The 17,317-nt window shown below is 43.8% G+C and overlaps 1 protein-coding gene across 2 annotated transcripts; it reads right to left on the bottom strand.

Annotated features, from left to right (window-relative positions):
* Nucleotides 1-804: 804 nt before the first annotated feature.
* Nucleotides 805-4,767, bottom strand: LOC148912385 (uncharacterized). 2 transcript variants are annotated; one of them, XM_089027341.1, is made up of 2 exons: nt 1,585-4,767; nt 805-1,175 (listed from the first exon to the last, which is right to left on the bottom strand). In XM_089027341.1, exons 1-2 carry the CDS (start codon nt 4,443-4,445, stop codon nt 1,103-1,105), a joined length of 2,934 nt encoding a protein of 977 aa, XP_088883467.1. In that variant the 5' UTR covers nt 4,446-4,767; the 3' UTR covers nt 805-1,102. The 2 variants fall into 2 exon arrangements, with proteins under 2 accessions (XP_088883467.1, XP_088883468.1); XM_089027342.1 differs by having other exon boundaries at nt 1,591-4,767.
* Between the last annotated feature and the right edge of the window lie 12,550 nt (nt 4,768-17,317).

The following is a 17,317-nucleotide window of genomic DNA, read 5'->3' as shown; positions in this document are numbered from 1 at the left end:
CCCCCGACCCTCCCCCTGGATCCGCCCTTGACATGCATGGTTATCATGTTAAGATTGGATGAAGGCTCGCGCCCAATCAGAAGCGAGATAACGAGGAAAATGTACAATAATATATCTTTTATATGTTTGCATCGTTTTCTTTTGTGTTCATTTGACATCAGCGAGTGACTTTGTTTGCTAAAGTAAAATTATTCTAATCTATATATCTCACCTCTGATTGGCCAAGAAGACATTCATGCAGCCAACGATAGCGAATGAACCTGACATGATAAATGATTTTCTGTAGGTTTAACATTTGTCATGTCAAATTCATCCAACGTCACGACAGAAATTGAAATATGTGAACATAAATCTTCATTTTCAGTTTACAAAGTGTATAATAAAAGATTATTCTGCAAATTCCAAAATTGGGAAAGGGCTATTGTGCAGCTCCCACACTTGTCAGTTCACTTTAATAGGACGTTTGCACGATGGCGTCATTGACCTCTACTACCAGACTTCCTTGCACACTTTCTTTTGTTCAATTAATTAGCACCAATTGTCTTATCATTCTCATGAGGTAATACAAATTTAAACAAGAAAGAAATTTCGCGAAGCATCTTGGAAGTGGGAGTCAAATGATGACATCGTGCAAACGTCCTATTCGAAATCAGTGTACGTAGCCTAAAATATTGCATATTATTCATAGGGTATAGCATATAAAAGTTTAAATCATTGTTTTGTAAGATTAATAATCAATAAAATATTTATCAAGATATCATTGTGGCATAATTAAGATTGGTAGAAAAACGAACCCCCCCCCCCCCCCCCCCCTACCTTCAAGGCCCTTCAAGGTCTGATAATTTACTTGTAGTGCTATTTGGCAAGTTTTCTTTTGGTGCATTTGTTGTCCCCTCAAGAGCATGAAGTTTGGGCTGCCAGTCGTTTGGTACGGTTTCAGTTCACCTCATTTACTACCCGTAGTAACCATTCCCTTCCACTGTTCGCTTTCAACCAACCCATATCATCACGCACCACTTTCCATACTGTTAAGAAGAAGTCGGGAAACTTCGAAAAGAAGTCATCGTTTAGAAGCTGAACCTTGCAAGTTTCCGATCTTTCCTCATAGTGGGCGTATGCGTTTCGAAAAAAAACGGATCAAGTCGACCACTGTGGTTGAGCGATACGGATTTGACCTTAGATAAAATAGGATAAGATAACTCATTTAACGTCAATACTTCAGTTTCGAGTTCTCTGTTGCTCAGGGTTAGCCTCGTCTAAGTGTTGAATATTCACGTGTTCCAGTCAAGGCCCGAAGAAGTTCAAAGTGTTGTATTGTTGAAGTTGTGCATTCTTTACTTTAGCATTGGTATTTGTAAATATTTAAAAATACTGATTTGAGGCTAACCCTTAGTGAAAGAGTCTGTGATCAAGGAACACAGCTACGGTAATTTGGAACTCGACAATGGTCTATTACACAGGGAGTGGTCGCCGAGTATCATGGTAAAAGTGCTGACAATAATAAGTATAGCAATAAAGAACAAAAGATTAAATCTAAATACAAAACAAGATAAGATAATCAAAATAATAAAATGCTATATATACCTTGACCTCCTTGGGGAAATTTCTTTGTAAAGATCTGAAAGCTCAATGTCCCAAGGATTGTTTCTCACTTGATCGCCAAAAGATGAACCTTCGAGTTTCGACCCAACGAGGTACATTATGGATGGTTTGGCAATTTCTTTTTGGTCCCCAACGGTTTTCATAAACTCGACCTTTTTTAGTTTGCTCCAGAAATAACAGTTCTGCTTGAGCAAATCCCCTGCTGAAGGTCGCCGTGAACGATCGTCGCTAAGAAGCAACTCAATTAAGTGTCGAGCTTCAGGAGTCAAATTTTTCCACAAGTGCTCCGGTTTTCCTTTACAGATGCAAGCCTCAAGTTCATGGGGCTTTAGAGTTCCCGAGTTGACAGCATCAAAAAGAGGGGTTCTGCTTTGATCAAACGGGTGAAAACCTTTCGATATCAAAAAGTGGAGTACCAACCCTAAAGCGAACATGTCAGTACTCTTAGAATGAGCTTGGACTTTTCTTTCTACCAGTTCTGGTGCCATCCAACCACGAGTTCCTGTTAGGGAATTCGATGTGCTCCCGCCCAACACGGTGCTCTGATTTACACTTGGCGTTAAGTGTTTAGCAAGACCAAAATCTGCAAGTTTGAGGCACAGTTTGCGCTCGGAATCGAGACGAAAGAGAATGTTTCCGGGTTTAAGATCTCGGTGAAGGATTTGTAGATGGTGAAGAAAGGATAAACCTTTAACTACATCAGTTGAAAGCTTTGTCACCTCTTCATCATCCAGGCTTATTTTCAGGGATTTGTATTCTCTCACGAGATAACTCAAATCCCCTTCCATTAACTCTAGGGCTAAGAAGTAAAAAATATGATTTTCTACTAAACAGTAGTATTCAACCACATTAGAGTTTTGTTCAAGTTTGACAAGTGATTTGATCTCGTTCTGGAGTTCTTTCTCGAAGGAGGCTTTCAGAATACGTTTCAGCGCAACTTCTCTCTTGCTTTTTTCGTCGACGGCAAGAAAAATAAAGCTCATGGCTCTTCTTCCTATGTGATCTAGATCGTACCGAAACGACCCTTCTTTATCTGGGCATTTTTTCCGGCACAAATTGTCTAAACCATCCTTATATCGTTCTGATTGATAATCAAATTTTACCCATAGTCTTGGCTTCAGTGTTGCGATGGATGTGGCCAGTTTCGTACATTGTTGATTATTACGATTTTTTAGTATCTTGGTTGGGGTATTTCCTTCATTATTGTTAGTCATTGGACTTGCACCATACTCACACAAGAGTTTGACTAGTTTTTTTTGCTGCTTGATCCTAGGATCTGCAGTCTGGCAACAAAAATGAAGGACAGTATTGCCATTAATATCCGAAGTATTTGGATCTGCACCAGCTTCCAGCATCTTTTCCACACATTCTACGATTTGATTTTTAATCTCCTCATGTAGCATCTTAAAGGAATTAAAATAGAGAAGAAGTATTTGATAAAGAGGAGATTTCCTGCCGGCTTTTTCTCCAGTGAGGATTGCACCCTTTTCTATAAGCATTTTAACACATTTTAAGAGACATTTGAAGGTCTTGAACTGTTGTCCGTTCTCTTCCTTGCAGCCCTCACAAACGCATTCTCTCAAGATGCACAGCAAATAATCAAGGCAATCTCTATTTTCATTCAGTGCATCTTTTTCATTTAAGTCAAATCCAGCGTTTGCTAAACTTTTCAAGAATTTCTCTAGAGTCTTCAAGGTCATTGTATGAAATGCTACTATCTTTTGTAAGTTCATGTCCTTGTTGTTTATTCTGATACCTAAGCAGCTTGAGAGTATGGTCTCGAGATCACTTTCTGGCGGTAAAAATTTATCAACAATCCCACGTAAAAAGCAATGTTTTAGGATGTACATAAATGTAGTTTCACCAGAATCGCTTAAGCGATCTTTTTCAGCGCCTTGTTGACACAAAAAATCAATAAGATGGATTCTAAATGCGTAGTGAAGCGACGTGCAGCCATAGTCGTTTGTCTTATTGGGGGAAACACTGGCAGTGTTTATTATCCACGTTCCAATGAGTTCTTCGTCCTTATTTCGCTCATTTTTCTCATTTTTCTCATGTCCACAAATAGCTCTTTGGATAACCCACTCGTGTAGAATAGAATTTCCGTGAGGACCTCGGACGTCGAACGGCATAGCCATGTTGAAACAGCACAATACTTTGTATCTTCCGATAGTACTAGTTTTACAGTCAAGACCACGTCCAATGGCGGAAGGTTCAAAGTGTATTCTTGGATCGAGAACGTAATTGCCGGTTAATATATGCAGGGCAGTCAAATCCTTGTCATTTTTTATCGAACAGTCAATGTTATTTTCAACCAGGAACTCAATTATGTTTACACTAAATTTTTGTCTTTCCTTCGTATCGATTGGTAATGCGGACAAAAAATGAAGAACTGTGTTACCTCCTGAACCTTGGTGATCGACGTTCCCGCTATCGCTGCCGTCCAGTGCTGTCTTCAGTGCTTCACAAAGGATCGCCATTTTGTACTCGTAAATCGATAGATCATCCAAAATATTCGTCTTCAGCGAACTTTGAATTTCTCGTCTTCGATCTTCGGATTTGAGTTTTAACTTCAAATAACGCTGTGACCCTGTTCGTTCACAGTTCACACATTCTAGAGACTTCACAAAAGTTTTCCACGCGCCGGTTGCATCGCTTCCTTTTCTACTCGCTACAGCTAAAGACCTTTTAAAACTTCCCAGTCGTTCTGCTCCAATCTTTTCGCTCAATGTTGTCTCGACTTTTCCTATCTTCAGGTCATAAGGCGAATCTCCGATGATTTCTTGTATAAGTTCGCCGATAAGAATTTTTGCTAGGTCAAGCGTTGGGCTCTTAGTACTCATTATGCGTCATTATGCGGAATAGTTTGGCTTCTTCCGCTGCTAACCGAATATTTATAGTTTACATGAAGAATGTAAAACTATATACCGTTGCCATACTCAGATACATCGATTTATAAAAAAAATCTGAAACACTGTCCGACACTAGCTCATGCTGTATACAGGAATGCTTAGACCAGTCGTTCGGATTTTTTCCGCTCCTTATCGCATTGCCAACACTGTATTTCATTTAAGAATGATAAAATATTCCCCTCCGAAAAATAATTGCGAAATGTCTTTGTTACTCAGTTCCAGGAACTAAAGCGGGGAAAGAATCAGTAAACAAGTCATTTCCACGAACTCCCAAACCACAGGGAGCCCAATCACTATCCTTTCTTTTGATTCGAAGAAAATAATTTTAAAAATCTCAATAACACGATGCGTATGTAAAATAAAAGACTTTGAAAGCTTTTCGATTTAAAACCGCAAAAGAAAGGCTGAATTCAAAGAATGAAATTATTTTGTTCACGAAGTATTTTTTTTCTGATAAAAACTGCAGGCCTCAACAAGAGTAGTATAGGGAATGGGGGTTCCAGCGCAATCTCAACACGGGGTAAGACCCGCGTCAAAAATCCACCTACGGAAACAACCCACTCCAAGTGTGGTTGGGGGCAACAGCGCAAATATGTTAGTCTATATATGGAGTGCGAAGATTGTAAAGAGTTTGTTTATGATTTCTGTGTAAAGTGCTTGAAACCCAAGTTTGTACCTACTAAACCAAATAAGTATATTTGTTGTGACAAGAAAATGCAAATAGAAGACGACACGTCAGCACAGTGTTACGAATGTGGTAAGAATATTCGTAATGCCGTACCAAATGCTACCAAAGAGCAATATTACGCCAATGGAGGTCGTAAGAAGACCCCATACAAAAGAATAAAATACTTCCGAGACTGGATGAGTCATATCCAAGGTTTACATCCGATATATTTAAGCGACGAAGTAAGGAAGAAAATCATAGACCATTTAGAAGAGCCAACCCCACAAAGTCTACGGAAAACGTTGAAAAAATTAAAGCTAGGGAAATATTACAAAGCTATTCCCTATCTTTTGTCTGAAATTACCGGTAAGTCTATTCCCGAGGTTTCTGATATGACAAAAGCCGAGTGGATGTTTTGTCGGCTGAATAAGGATATTCCTTATTATCCTGATGTAATTTACGAAATATTTTACAAAATAGACCCCAACCACCCCCTGTTAGGATGGATTCCGAGAAAATAAAAATGCAAAACTGGCGTTTATTTTGCCAGAAACCCCACTGGGGAATGCATCGCGCAGAACACCAAGCTATCCCCAGTGGGGTTTTTTGCATTTTGGGCTTACGGGGCTTATTTCATCCCGCGCCAGAGGCCCTCTAGTACGTACACATATATCTTTCTTACGACCCACCAGAGGGTGAACTCCGGACAGCGTCCCGAGACACCCCCTGACTTTTCCAATCGCGAAACCCCCCATCGCGGGGTTGAATCGCACTTTCCACCCCTCCCCCCACGGTTGCTGTGAGTGGGGGAGGCTTTTTTTTCACTCACAGCAACCGGTCCAAATGCATCTACAGCGAGGCTCGAACTCGGGACTTTAGGCCTCCCCAGCTCCAAAGTCCCACGATCACGAGCGAACGCCAGACACATCTGGACGCTTATGTATGTGAAAATTATTATATTTAATCTGCATAATTTCTAGACTGACGTTCGATATGTAAATAGAATCCCGTCACGCTCTTTTCGAAGCAGATGTTTACTGAGCAAGCTTTCTTTGAAGCTCTTCTTTCGCTTCTTGATAGATCTTTTTGCGAGATTCCTCGGAAAGATCTCTTACGACTGTTTTTTTATTCCTTATGTCCGTCTTTAATTTCTCGTACTTTTCCTCTTCGGCTAAGATAAGCGAGAATTCTACGTCGTCTATCTTTCTGTCACGCAAAGCCTTTGAGACAAGGTCAGTGATCGTATTTACTTTAGCCCTTGACAGAGCTATTGTCGTGTCGTGTTTTGATATTTTGCTTGACAACTGTTTCATAATGCCCGTAGCAACAGCCGAGATAATACCACAGGCTGCCCCAACGCCGGCCAAAGGAACTCCAACAATTATTCCCGGTCCAGTAAGCGAAGTAGCAACGCCGGAGCCCGTTAACACAACAGATATGGACCCTGAAGTTATCGCAATCTTATGTAGCGTACTCCGGGCTCTGACGTACTTTTTTCTAACTTTTTCATAGTGTTTTGTCTGCCCTTCCAAGTAAGCCAGGATTAAGTTCGCTTTATTCAGACGAAAGTTTTCAGCGTTTAATTCGTTAGGTTCCTTAGGAAGTTCAGGATAAAGTGGAGGCGCTGATGGTATAACATCTATTATATATACTAATGTACGACGCTTTTGGGAATGATATTGAGGAGCAGCCACATCACGACAACCGGGATTACTGGAATTGGAGAGCATTTAGGAAGATGTTTCCACATGCAGACCCCAGTAAGTTCGAAAGAAGACCCGATGGTATTTACTATAACGGCTCTAGGATGTACAGCAACGAGGATTTGAAGCCTACGCTGGTTAATCAAATAGACGATCAACTGAAGCATTCGCCAATGCATAAGCCAACGCCAGCGCCAACGCATGTTGAACCCAGTTGGTCAAAGGAATTATTGCTTGGTACCAGTACTTATTCGATACCCGCAGTTTCATTTGATAAACACCCAAGCTTGGACCTAACGCTGAACATGCGGATTTCTAACAAGCATTCCTTTCCGTTAAAGGTGCGGGATATCTTCAAAGACGTACCCATTATTCATACCACCGCTAAGGAATCTCATGAATGGTTAAGTGGTCCTAACATGCGTTATTGGCCGCAGCAACTAAACTTTGCAGTTTGGTGTGCCACTAGCGGCTGTGGTGTAAGCGCAAGCTTGATGAAGAATTCAATATTTATGTTTCATTTTCACTTCACGGTTAGAAGAATACTGCATGAAATGGGTGTTATTGCGCTGCCGGGAGATGCCACGTTTTATCCAAGAGATAATAAATACAGCGTGCCGGCTTATGACAGACTTTGTAAGGAGTTTGACGTTGTAGGGAAGGATTTCCGATGCACTGTCGGCGCTAACAATGGTCTGGGGCATATTTGGGCTTATTGGGGGATTGGTGGACACGAGCTAAGTGATAAGGAAGTTCATGCGTTGAATCTACGATGGAACACTGGGTATCACAAAGAAACTCACGACAGTAGCACCTTCTTTGAACCAAACGCTAAGACCACTAAGGAAGTCAGAGACGGACCTCTGTTCAAAGACGAGGGTGGTAAGTATGCAGGGGCTAATCCACTGATTATCAAAATTACCAACGACGAGCAAACAAAGCAATACTTTAATTTCATACCCCCAGAAGGTAAAGGACTAACCAAAGCCGGCCTTGCCCGTTTGAACCGCAGCATAGAAGCTTACGTGTATTCTATCCTTGGAGCTCAGGTAAACACCCGATCCAGCATAATCGGAAATACTGGCGCCGCAGAAGAAACGCGAGCCGAAGCTTTGATTCTATTCGAAAGTTCGATTTTGGAGGGCGACATTAGCAAGGGCGTACAGCGTTACCAACTAGCTATACAAAATTCTAAGGCCCGACTGGACTATGCCGTAGCCCCGGGTTGTTGGTTAATGCCCAGTAATTTATCTATAAATACTGGCTCTGTAGTAGGATACAACAACAAACTTCAACGAGCTACTAAGGATATGAAGTTTGGGGTGAATGACGTGAACTCTGACACTCTTAGGAACATTCCTCACTTCGTGGAGAAGCCAAAAAAGGAACACGCAGAAAAACCCGAACCAAAGAAGAAGCCCCAAAAGAAGGTCCTGCCTACGATACCCGAGGAATATGACCATAACTTACTAAAGGCCGGCGTAGCAGCTGCAAGCGTTGGTCTAAGCTATTATATATGGCGATGAACAACCCCTACGTAACTGGAGTAGATTGTGTTTATACGACTTACACAGGCGAGAAAAAATACACCCAGGCATCTTGGGTTGATGTCACGGGCATGTCCGTGAATTTGAATTACTCAGGAAAGAAATTGATATTATGCAGCATTTCTTTGGGGGCCGTTAGCAGTGCGAATGTAGGATTTCGTTTCTGTGACGACAATGGAGTATTACAGCCCATGCGCGCGAAGACGAACAACAGAGAGTCCACGCATTTCTCAGTAGAGCCGCCAACGAATAGCTCTGAGAATCTTTCCGTTTGGACTTTCCACATGGTTGCTGATTGCCACGGAAAGGTAAAGCTGCAGATAAGAGTAGATGACACCGGGAGTGTTTGCATAAATAGCATAGAAAATCAAAGGAATACTGTCTATAACCACATGACCATCAGCACTTTGACGGTAATGAGCCTTTAAATATATGAATCCATACGTGAGGGAAACGCGTTATACCCACCGCTTAGATGAAGAGGGATATGACAACGGCGCTTGGCATGACGTTGGACTGTGGGTTGAGGTTGGGGGAACTGCATTGGTCATTTGCACTATTAGCATTAATGCAAATACGCATGCGAATGTGGGGTTTAGGCTTATCGATGAGAATAATAAGCCCCTGCTTCCTTATCGAACTTCAACGAACACCAGGAAAGTTACCCATTTTTCGATGGAGCCCTACACTAGGTCCTCTGAAGACCTAACGCCAGTGACTTTTCATATGCTAGCCAATTGTAAATATGCTAAGTTGCAAGTCACTTCTGATGACGGCAAGTTTGGGATAAATCGCATAGGTCGCAGGCCCGCTAATGCAGCCTGGAGTCATAAGCCCATTTCTACCATGAGTGTGTTGCCGTTGGTTCCAAATTACCAGGGCGGTGCTAATACCGTCTTTCATTATCCTCAAAGCAGGGCACCGCCCGATGAGAAGGATAAGATCAAGCCTTCATCTTCTTCAGGAGGACCACCCCAATAGCGACGACCAAGATCCAGATGTTATTCCCTACAAACTTCAACAGTTCGCCGCCGGCCCTAAGTGCCAAGGAAACAACTGAACCCAGCAGCCCAGGAAGACCGGCTGCCATCTTTTTTCCCAAGTCCGTTAGTCCATTGCCTAATTTCTTTACGCCCGCGCCTGTAGCCTTAAGAGCGGATAGGATAACTCCTACTACGCTTGAAATAGCGATCGCGAATGCCAGCGGAAGACCATACTTTAAAAGGGCTCTTTTTACTTTTTCCTTGGTGGTAAGCCCCAACTCTTTTTCCAGGTTTTCCTTTTGAGCCCGCAATTCCGCAAGGCGTATTTCGAGGGCCTCCACTTCCTTTTGAGCTGCTTCCCTTTCTTCCTCGGTACGAGTTTGGTCCTCGATTACTTCTTGCTGCCGCTCTATTTGCCCCTCCCGGTCTTCGATGGCCTGATCTCTTTGCCGGATTTGCTCCTCTTTAGTGTTGATTTCGGCAACCAACTGCCGCCGTTCCTCCAAAGAGCCAGCTATGGTGATATGCAAGTTTTTAGCTTCTTCCTTGCTCATATCCAGGTCTTTTAGAGCAAGATTGAAGGTGTGTCTGGCTCGGTCTCTTTCGTCTAAAGCCGTTTCAGCTTCTCGCTTGAATTGCAGTATGACTTCGTTCTTGCCCTTGATTTCTTTCTTTTGAGCATCGGTTAGCTGCCGTATTTGTCTTTCGTACTTTGCTTCCTTTTCTTTTAACGTTTCTTGTAGTTCCTCGGCGTGTTTTTCTAGTGCGACCCTTTCATTCAGGGCTCCCAACCTTTCTAACGCACTCCGGGTAGCCACTTGGAAGCCCCTTAATCTTGCCACGTTAACCTTGACCGAGCCATTTTCGTCGAAGAGGATTTGTGGTTTGGTCCAGCGGTTTTTGTCGGGATATCTCATGTCTTGGACGCTTATGAGGACTTTGTTTCCGCGTTCTGTGAGCCTTACGTCGTCGGCCTCGAAGTGGGAATAGCGCTGCGTTAGCTCTTGCGTTGCCCACTCTACGGTTTCCCGCGCGGTTGCTCCCTGCTCACCCATGTTTCGAAGTTCTATGTACTCGGGGGCGGACTTACCCGGGTTCTTTTCATGCCACATGCGATTCAAGGAGGTCTTGAAGCTTTTCCACCTACTACCGTACGTGTTTTCTAGGGCCATGTCGTAGATTAGGGGGTCGGTTTCCGCGCCTTTAGTCCATGCGTCGTATTCTTCGTCGTTAATGTCGACTTGACCTTCTTCGGTGGTGGGATCAAAATCCGTTCCTTCTACTTCCATTATATATGATAAGCTCAAAGTTAAACCCCAACGTATTACCTAAGCAGGTTGGCGGACTGAAAGCAGAACGCACCTTTCACCGGGTCACCTTTACGCCCAGCAGCGCTAAGCCAGGGGAAACCTTGTACGTAGGCGTGCCCCGCCTAACGGATAACCTAGTCTTAGTTCCTGGCACCCTGGCGCTAAGGTTTGACCTAGCAATACAACCAAGCACTGCGGACGCGCGTCACGTTGTCAACGACCTTGGCCGCAACATTGTCTCAAAGATGCGGGTGAAGTTCGCAGGGGAATCCCTCTTGGACTTAAATAGGTACGATCTGTATACCACGTACAAAGACTTATGGTTGACTGCATTTGACCGCGCGCAAAGGATAGAGCAGGGAATCGCCAGTGATGCTATACGCAAGGTAAGAAGCGCAACCTCTGGCGCCTCAGGAGAAGACGAAATAAAGACAGCTTATGGCACTAAATATGTCGTTCCATTAGATTTCGAAGTTATCACGAACCACGGTGCATACTACCCAAGGCAGCTAAGCGAGCTGCAGTTCGAAGTAACCCTAGCAGACACTACGAACATCCTACAGGGAAAGGACGTAAGTTCCTCAGCCGTCCACCCATACTCCGTTACTAACTTAGAGCTGCAGTATGAAACGGTATACAGCGAAGACTTAGCACGTAGCGCCGGTATGGAATACAGCTCCGGGAAGGCTTTCCTTTACGATCACGTCGTGATGTACAAGACGTTCAGCTTTACAAATAACGTCGAAGAGGTCATCAACCAAAGCATTAACCTTCCCAGGCGCAGCCTTACAGGGATAATGTTGCTGTTCGCAAAGACATACACGGCAGGATTGCGTGACTCCGAGGCGTTCTTTAATCCTAACATTACCAACGTAGGTGTTAGCATCAACGGAGTGCCTAATAAGGTTTACTCACAAGGGATAAAGCCCGCGGATATGTACCGGGAAGTCGCACGTAAGTTTGGCGACCAAATTGACCCAAAGAAATTCTTTAAGGATAAGTACGCGCTGTGGATCGACATGCGCACGACAAACGACGAAGACCTACATGGTCAGGGATTGCGGCTGGTAAATACCCAGGACGGCATTACGTTGGAGATCAAGCGCACCAAAGACGCCAGCGACGCTACTAAGATCAACGCATATATCTTCGTAGTCTCAGACGCGCAACTGAGTGTAGAAATGAATCAGCTAAAGAGCGTTGCCTATTAATGACTCAGCCATTCTAAAGAAAAAATATCGTTGGTATATAATGCTTCGCGTATTTGAAAACAACAACACCAAACTGCAATGCATAGTGCAAGGCGATAAACTTTATTTCAAAGCAAAGTCCGTGGCTGATGCCTTGGGTTACGTAAATTCCAGAAAAGCGGCGTCTGATCACGTCTCAGAGGAAAACAAGGTAACTTTGAGGTCTATAAAGGGTGTAAATCTGACTGACACCCTTAATGCGCAACCACATTCCGTTTACATCACTGAAATGGGTCTTTATGAGTTAATATTCGGATCTGAAAAGTCCGTAGCTAAGGAGTTCAGAAAATGGGTGTTAGGTGACGTTCTCCCTACCCTCAGGAAAACAGGTAAATATGAAATAGAGCGGCGCTTTGACAGTCCTAACAAGTTGGTATTCAAAATAGAAAATGAATTTGACCTGCATAAGAAGGTCGTAAACTACATACGTCGATTCCACCCTATCCTACTGCTCGCACCAGGTCTTGGAGAACTACAGGACTCAGCTAGCAAAAGGATAGTATGTTGGCAGAAAGGGTATCAGGCGGGGCAACCCGACATCTTAGTTCTTAATGCACATAAAAAGTATAATGGGTTATGCTTGGAGTTGAAGACACCTAAGGGTAACGGCGTATTATCACCTAAACAAGAGGCGTTACTCGCACAATACGAGGCAAATGGTTACCTAACCATGGTGTGCAACGATTACGACCTTATATGCAGGGAGATCGACCATTACGCGGAAGGCATTCGTGTACCTTGTCCTTGGTGTGTTAAGGCTTTTAAGACGCAGGAGGCGTTAAGGACTCACCAAAGAATATTTCATAGATATAATGATAGTTGAACAGACACACTGGCGTGAATTAGTTCAAGGCATCACATACAAAATAAAAAATTACGTCGTCTTCGAAGACATCAGCCGCTTAAGGTTGGTCCTCAAACACGAAGGTAAAGAGTGCACGCTATGGGCGCCGGACTGCGTGCGGTACGTCATTCAAGGTGAAGAGTACACACACATACGCAGTCATGGTAAGGTTAACGGTCGATGGAAGTTCGACGTTGAAAGGAAGGTAGATGCTAATCCTCTTTGTGATTAGAAGTCATCCTCATGAGCGGTTAAGTATTGGTCTGCTACGGCGGACCTCATTTTTTCTGTCATGTAATTAGTGGATATGGTAATTAAGGCTCCTCCTGCGAACGCTGCGATGTAAGGTAACATCATATATTATTCATTTTTCCATGCTTTTCTTACAGCAAGGTAATGGTCTAAGGGCTTGGGTCCGTCGTACAGGCAACACCAAATATGTTGACCGCTACGTAGACAGCCACATCGGACGCAAATGCCGTCCCAGTGTTCCCTGTCTTCCCATCTCACGCCCTCGACGTCGTCAAAGCATACGAAGGTCTGGTCTATTTCCTTCTTACGTCGCGTGAGCGCCCGGGAGGTTTCGTGGGGACAACAACGTTCGGCTAAGTCTCCGTGGGTTTCACAGACGACATCTTCGAGGTGGTAACGACGACAGCGGTATTTATGCCAGTTCTCCTCGAAGTGAGGTTCATCGCAACGGAGACAACGGTCTTTGAGGCAGACTCTGTTCTCGCGGTGATATCGTAGGGCCTGTACAGTGGACAGTTCCTTACCGCAGTCACCGCAAAGGGTACTTACGGTCTTCTGACAGACTTTCTTGGAAAGATGGTATTGCAGTCGCTGCTTGCTACTAAAAGCTCTATCACATTGCACGCACTTCATTATATATACCTTATTTTTTATTGTTATTTTGTTAAATGCTGCAAAGAGGTCTCAAGTAAGGATCTATCTTTTATTGTTATTTTGTTAAGCCCCCATTAAAAGATGAGGTATCATTCTTTCTCATTGTTGAAACCAGCAAAAAGATAATCATGTTAACCATTCTTCGATCGTGACGATTTAACAAAATGACAATAAAAGATAGGCCCTTACTTGAGACCTCTTTGCAGCATTTAACAAAATAACGATAAAAAAGAAAGACCTATGCTAATTCCTCTTGCTGGGGCTTAGTAAGATCTTCTTTGCGACCTCTTACTCTTCTCGAACGTCGTCTAAAGTCCTTTGTGCTTTAGTATCCGCGGGACACCAATGTCCAACGAAGTCTTCTTCAGAGAATACCTTATTACAGTGACAGCAGCTGTGTTTCTTACGAGGCGTCGGAGGGGTAACGATGATGCAGTCAGCAGGTAGTTCGCACGTAATGCAGTCCATATATCTATGGGGGATATCGAATGAAGTCCTTAATGGACTCCTTAGCCCAGCCCGCCATTGTCAAAAGCGCGCCAAACCGTTCTGCACGCTTCAGACCACACATTTCATCGTACAATTCCTGTACGCGCTCTTTTAACCGGTCTATCTCTTCCCTTTGCATTTCTATGGTGTCTCTTTTATCCTTTGCGTCGGCGGTAATCCTTCTTACTGCTTCCACTGGTTCCATCTATATATGAACCCAGATCACATGCCTTGTAACGCTCTGATAGTAGGACCCACCGGCTGTGGAAAGACCCAATTCGTCGTGGAGCAGCTATTAGGACCCTTTAGATACCGCTTTGACTACATAGTGCTGCTTTGTCCCACCTACGTGAATAACCGCACCTGGACGGGTATAGGAGTGAAAGACGACGACTTCTTCGTAGATATCTTAGACCCTAACGAGTTATCCAGCCATCTTAAGTTTTGGCATCGACAATTCCCTAAGGATACGCAGACACTCCTCATATTGGATGACATCGCCTGCGGGGACGACGTAAAAAGGCGCACCTCCGAATTAGTGAAGCTCGCTTTCAGCGGCAGACACGACAATATCAGCGTTTGGTTGCTCTCGCAGCAGCTTACCAGCGTCTCTAAGCCCTTCAGGGAAAACATAGGTTCACTTGTCGTATTTTATACTCCGAGCAAGTCTGACCTGGAAACCATCTTAAGCGACTACGGCGGTGAGATATCCAAGGAACAGTTGCATGAATACATGCGGCACCTAAAAACGCACCAACATTCCAAGATGATCTTCTCTTTGAGGTTTCCGTATTCCATTAACATATATGGACATTGAGCAGCTCTTAGATGAAGTCCCCACACAGTTAGATGAAAGTAACCTCAAGGAACAACTTAACATTCTTGTGTCTTCTGGGAAGTGTAAAGAAATGATAGGTAAGGAACTTACCCATGAGCAGGTTAATAAGCTGTCAGAAGAGGAGGTTAAGAAGTTCCATAAGAGGTACGAGGCTGCCCTCGCAAGTAAGACCACGGACGCCGTAGCAGACTCCGCTATCCGACTTGCCACTAAATTGCTTGGACTTGCACTGCCTATAGACGACGTGGAGCAACTGCGGAAGGACATAAGCGAGGACTATGTCATCGCCCAAGAACTTAAGATAACCTGCGGCTGGTTGTCTTTGAAGTGCGGTAAGTTAATGGCAGTCGCCTCTGCGGCACTTCACGTAGCTCAGCACGTCGACTTGAAGGAACTTACGGCCTCTTGGAAGGACTTCAAGAAGAACAGAGACGTTGAAAAGGTCTTCCAGGCAGCACTTACTGAGGTACCTGATCAAGTCGCCTCAAGTACCTAGTCAAGTCGTTGTCAAGTCACCTCAAGTACTTAGTCAAGTCGTCCTTAAGTCATTCTCAAGTACTTAGTCAAGTCGTTGTCAAGTCACCTCAAGTACTTAGTCAAGTCGTTGTCAAGTCACCTCAAGTACTTAGTCAAGTCGTTGTCAAGTCATTGCCAAGTCATTGTCAAGTCGTCATCAAGTTACTTGTCAAGTCCTTCAAGTCCCTTAATATAAGATGAGTGACACCGAAGAACAACCAGAAAAGGCTCCCGTAGAAGATACCAAGATTACCAAGGCTAAATCTCCGGGCAGAGTCGCTGCCGGAAAGAAGCTCGCGGAGATGAATAAAAAGAACAAAGCCAAAAAAGAAGAAAAGGTGGAGGAAAAAGAAGAGGAATCCTTTATTAATCCGGGATACGTCATTGGCGCGTTAGGAGTCGCTATAGCAGCAGGCAGCCTCTACTTACAATGGCGGGCAACGAAAAAGGTAGAACCACCAACGTATCGCGCACCTGTGGAGGTTAGAAAAAGTAAGATCCCTGAAATGGAGTAGATTTATCACCACGTACCGTGGCGACCTAGATTTTCCTTCTCGCTTTGTAATATAATGTCAACCGCGTTATTGAAAACTGTTGAAGAGGCAGCTATCATTACTTCCATCGTTGCGGGTATTGGCTGGGTAGGTAAGAAAGTGCTCAAAGAAGACTTTACTGAAGACCCAAGCAAGAGCTTCGCTAATTTTGCTAAGATGACCGCTGCCGTTGGCGGGGCTATCATGGTAAAGGATTACCTACGGAAGGAAAAGTACATCCCTAATGTATAAATGGCTAGCGTGGTCGCAGGTGGAGTTATTGCAGCCTTAGCATTCACTGGAGCTAATTATGGTGGTCAATATTTGGATAGATTAGTTAGAGGTGATCGCAGCGGAGATTTGGCCGCCGAAAGGAAGAGACACGACTTAGCGCTGGAGAAATATCAGCGGGACGTGGCAGCTTGGAATGAAAAAAGACAAGCTTACAGGGATTGGTTGGATAAGAACTACCAAGACAAAATGCAGGCAGACAAGAACTTCGAAAACACAGACTACGCCTTCAAACTTTATGCGCAAGCACACCCCGACTTTAGGTTAAGAAAGCCTCAGTTCAAGAATTACTACCAGCCTTCTAAGAAACAAAAAGACAATGAGTTGGTCTTCGTAGGAGTCGCAGGGCTGGCCGGAGGCGTGGCTTTGGCGTATCTAATATAATGATCGTCTTTTTGGAAAGCGACAAGAATGACTTTACCACGTATTTGAATCCTCCCATCAAAGCCTGTAAGGTTCGGCTGGTTAGTTGCTCTTTGTATAATTCTTGGTATAATTTAATTAATGGCTTTGTCATCGGAACTTCCGGCACCAAACCAAAAATACCAGATTCCCATTACACCCCCATAACACTGGCTAAGGAGCTAGCAAAGCATGGATATACTCTTACCACAGGATTACCCCATGAAATGACATTCAAGAAAAATAATGGGAGCGCCAATCTAAAGGACAGTTCATTGGTAGAACTCCTGGGCCTTACTAGTACCACGATAAATAGCGGCAGTACATATGATGTGAAATGGAAAGTCGCATCCTCTTATGAAGTCTATTGCGACTTGGTCCATAGTTACAACAATGGAGAAAAGTCTTCTCTTATGTCCAAGTTTCTGCCCCAAGGTAATCCATTTGACCCAGTAGAATACACTCCCATTTCTTTGAGCTATGACTTATCTAATTTGGTAGAAAGCATAAACATCACCATTAAA

This window comes from Actinia tenebrosa, unplaced genomic scaffold, assembly GCF_029948245.1.
Source record: "Actinia tenebrosa isolate PJP-AT-01 unplaced genomic scaffold, QUT_ActTen_1.0 PGA_scaffold11__36_contigs__length_13525064, whole genome shotgun sequence".
Taxonomy (NCBI): domain Eukaryota; kingdom Metazoa; phylum Cnidaria; class Anthozoa; order Actiniaria; family Actiniidae; genus Actinia; species Actinia tenebrosa.
This window is presented reverse-complemented; position numbering and strand designations above follow the sequence as displayed.

Bases quoted from the DNA above. Each gene is read 5' to 3' on its own strand.
- LOC148912385 (XM_089027341.1), bottom strand. From the start codon at position 4,445: ATGAGTACTAAGAGCCCAACGCTTGACCTAGCAAAAATTCTTATCGGC. The intron at 1,176-1,584 runs GTATATATAGCA...ATTTTATCTAAG, and splicing joins ATTTCCCCAAGGAGGTCAAG to GTCAAATCCGTATCGCTCAA.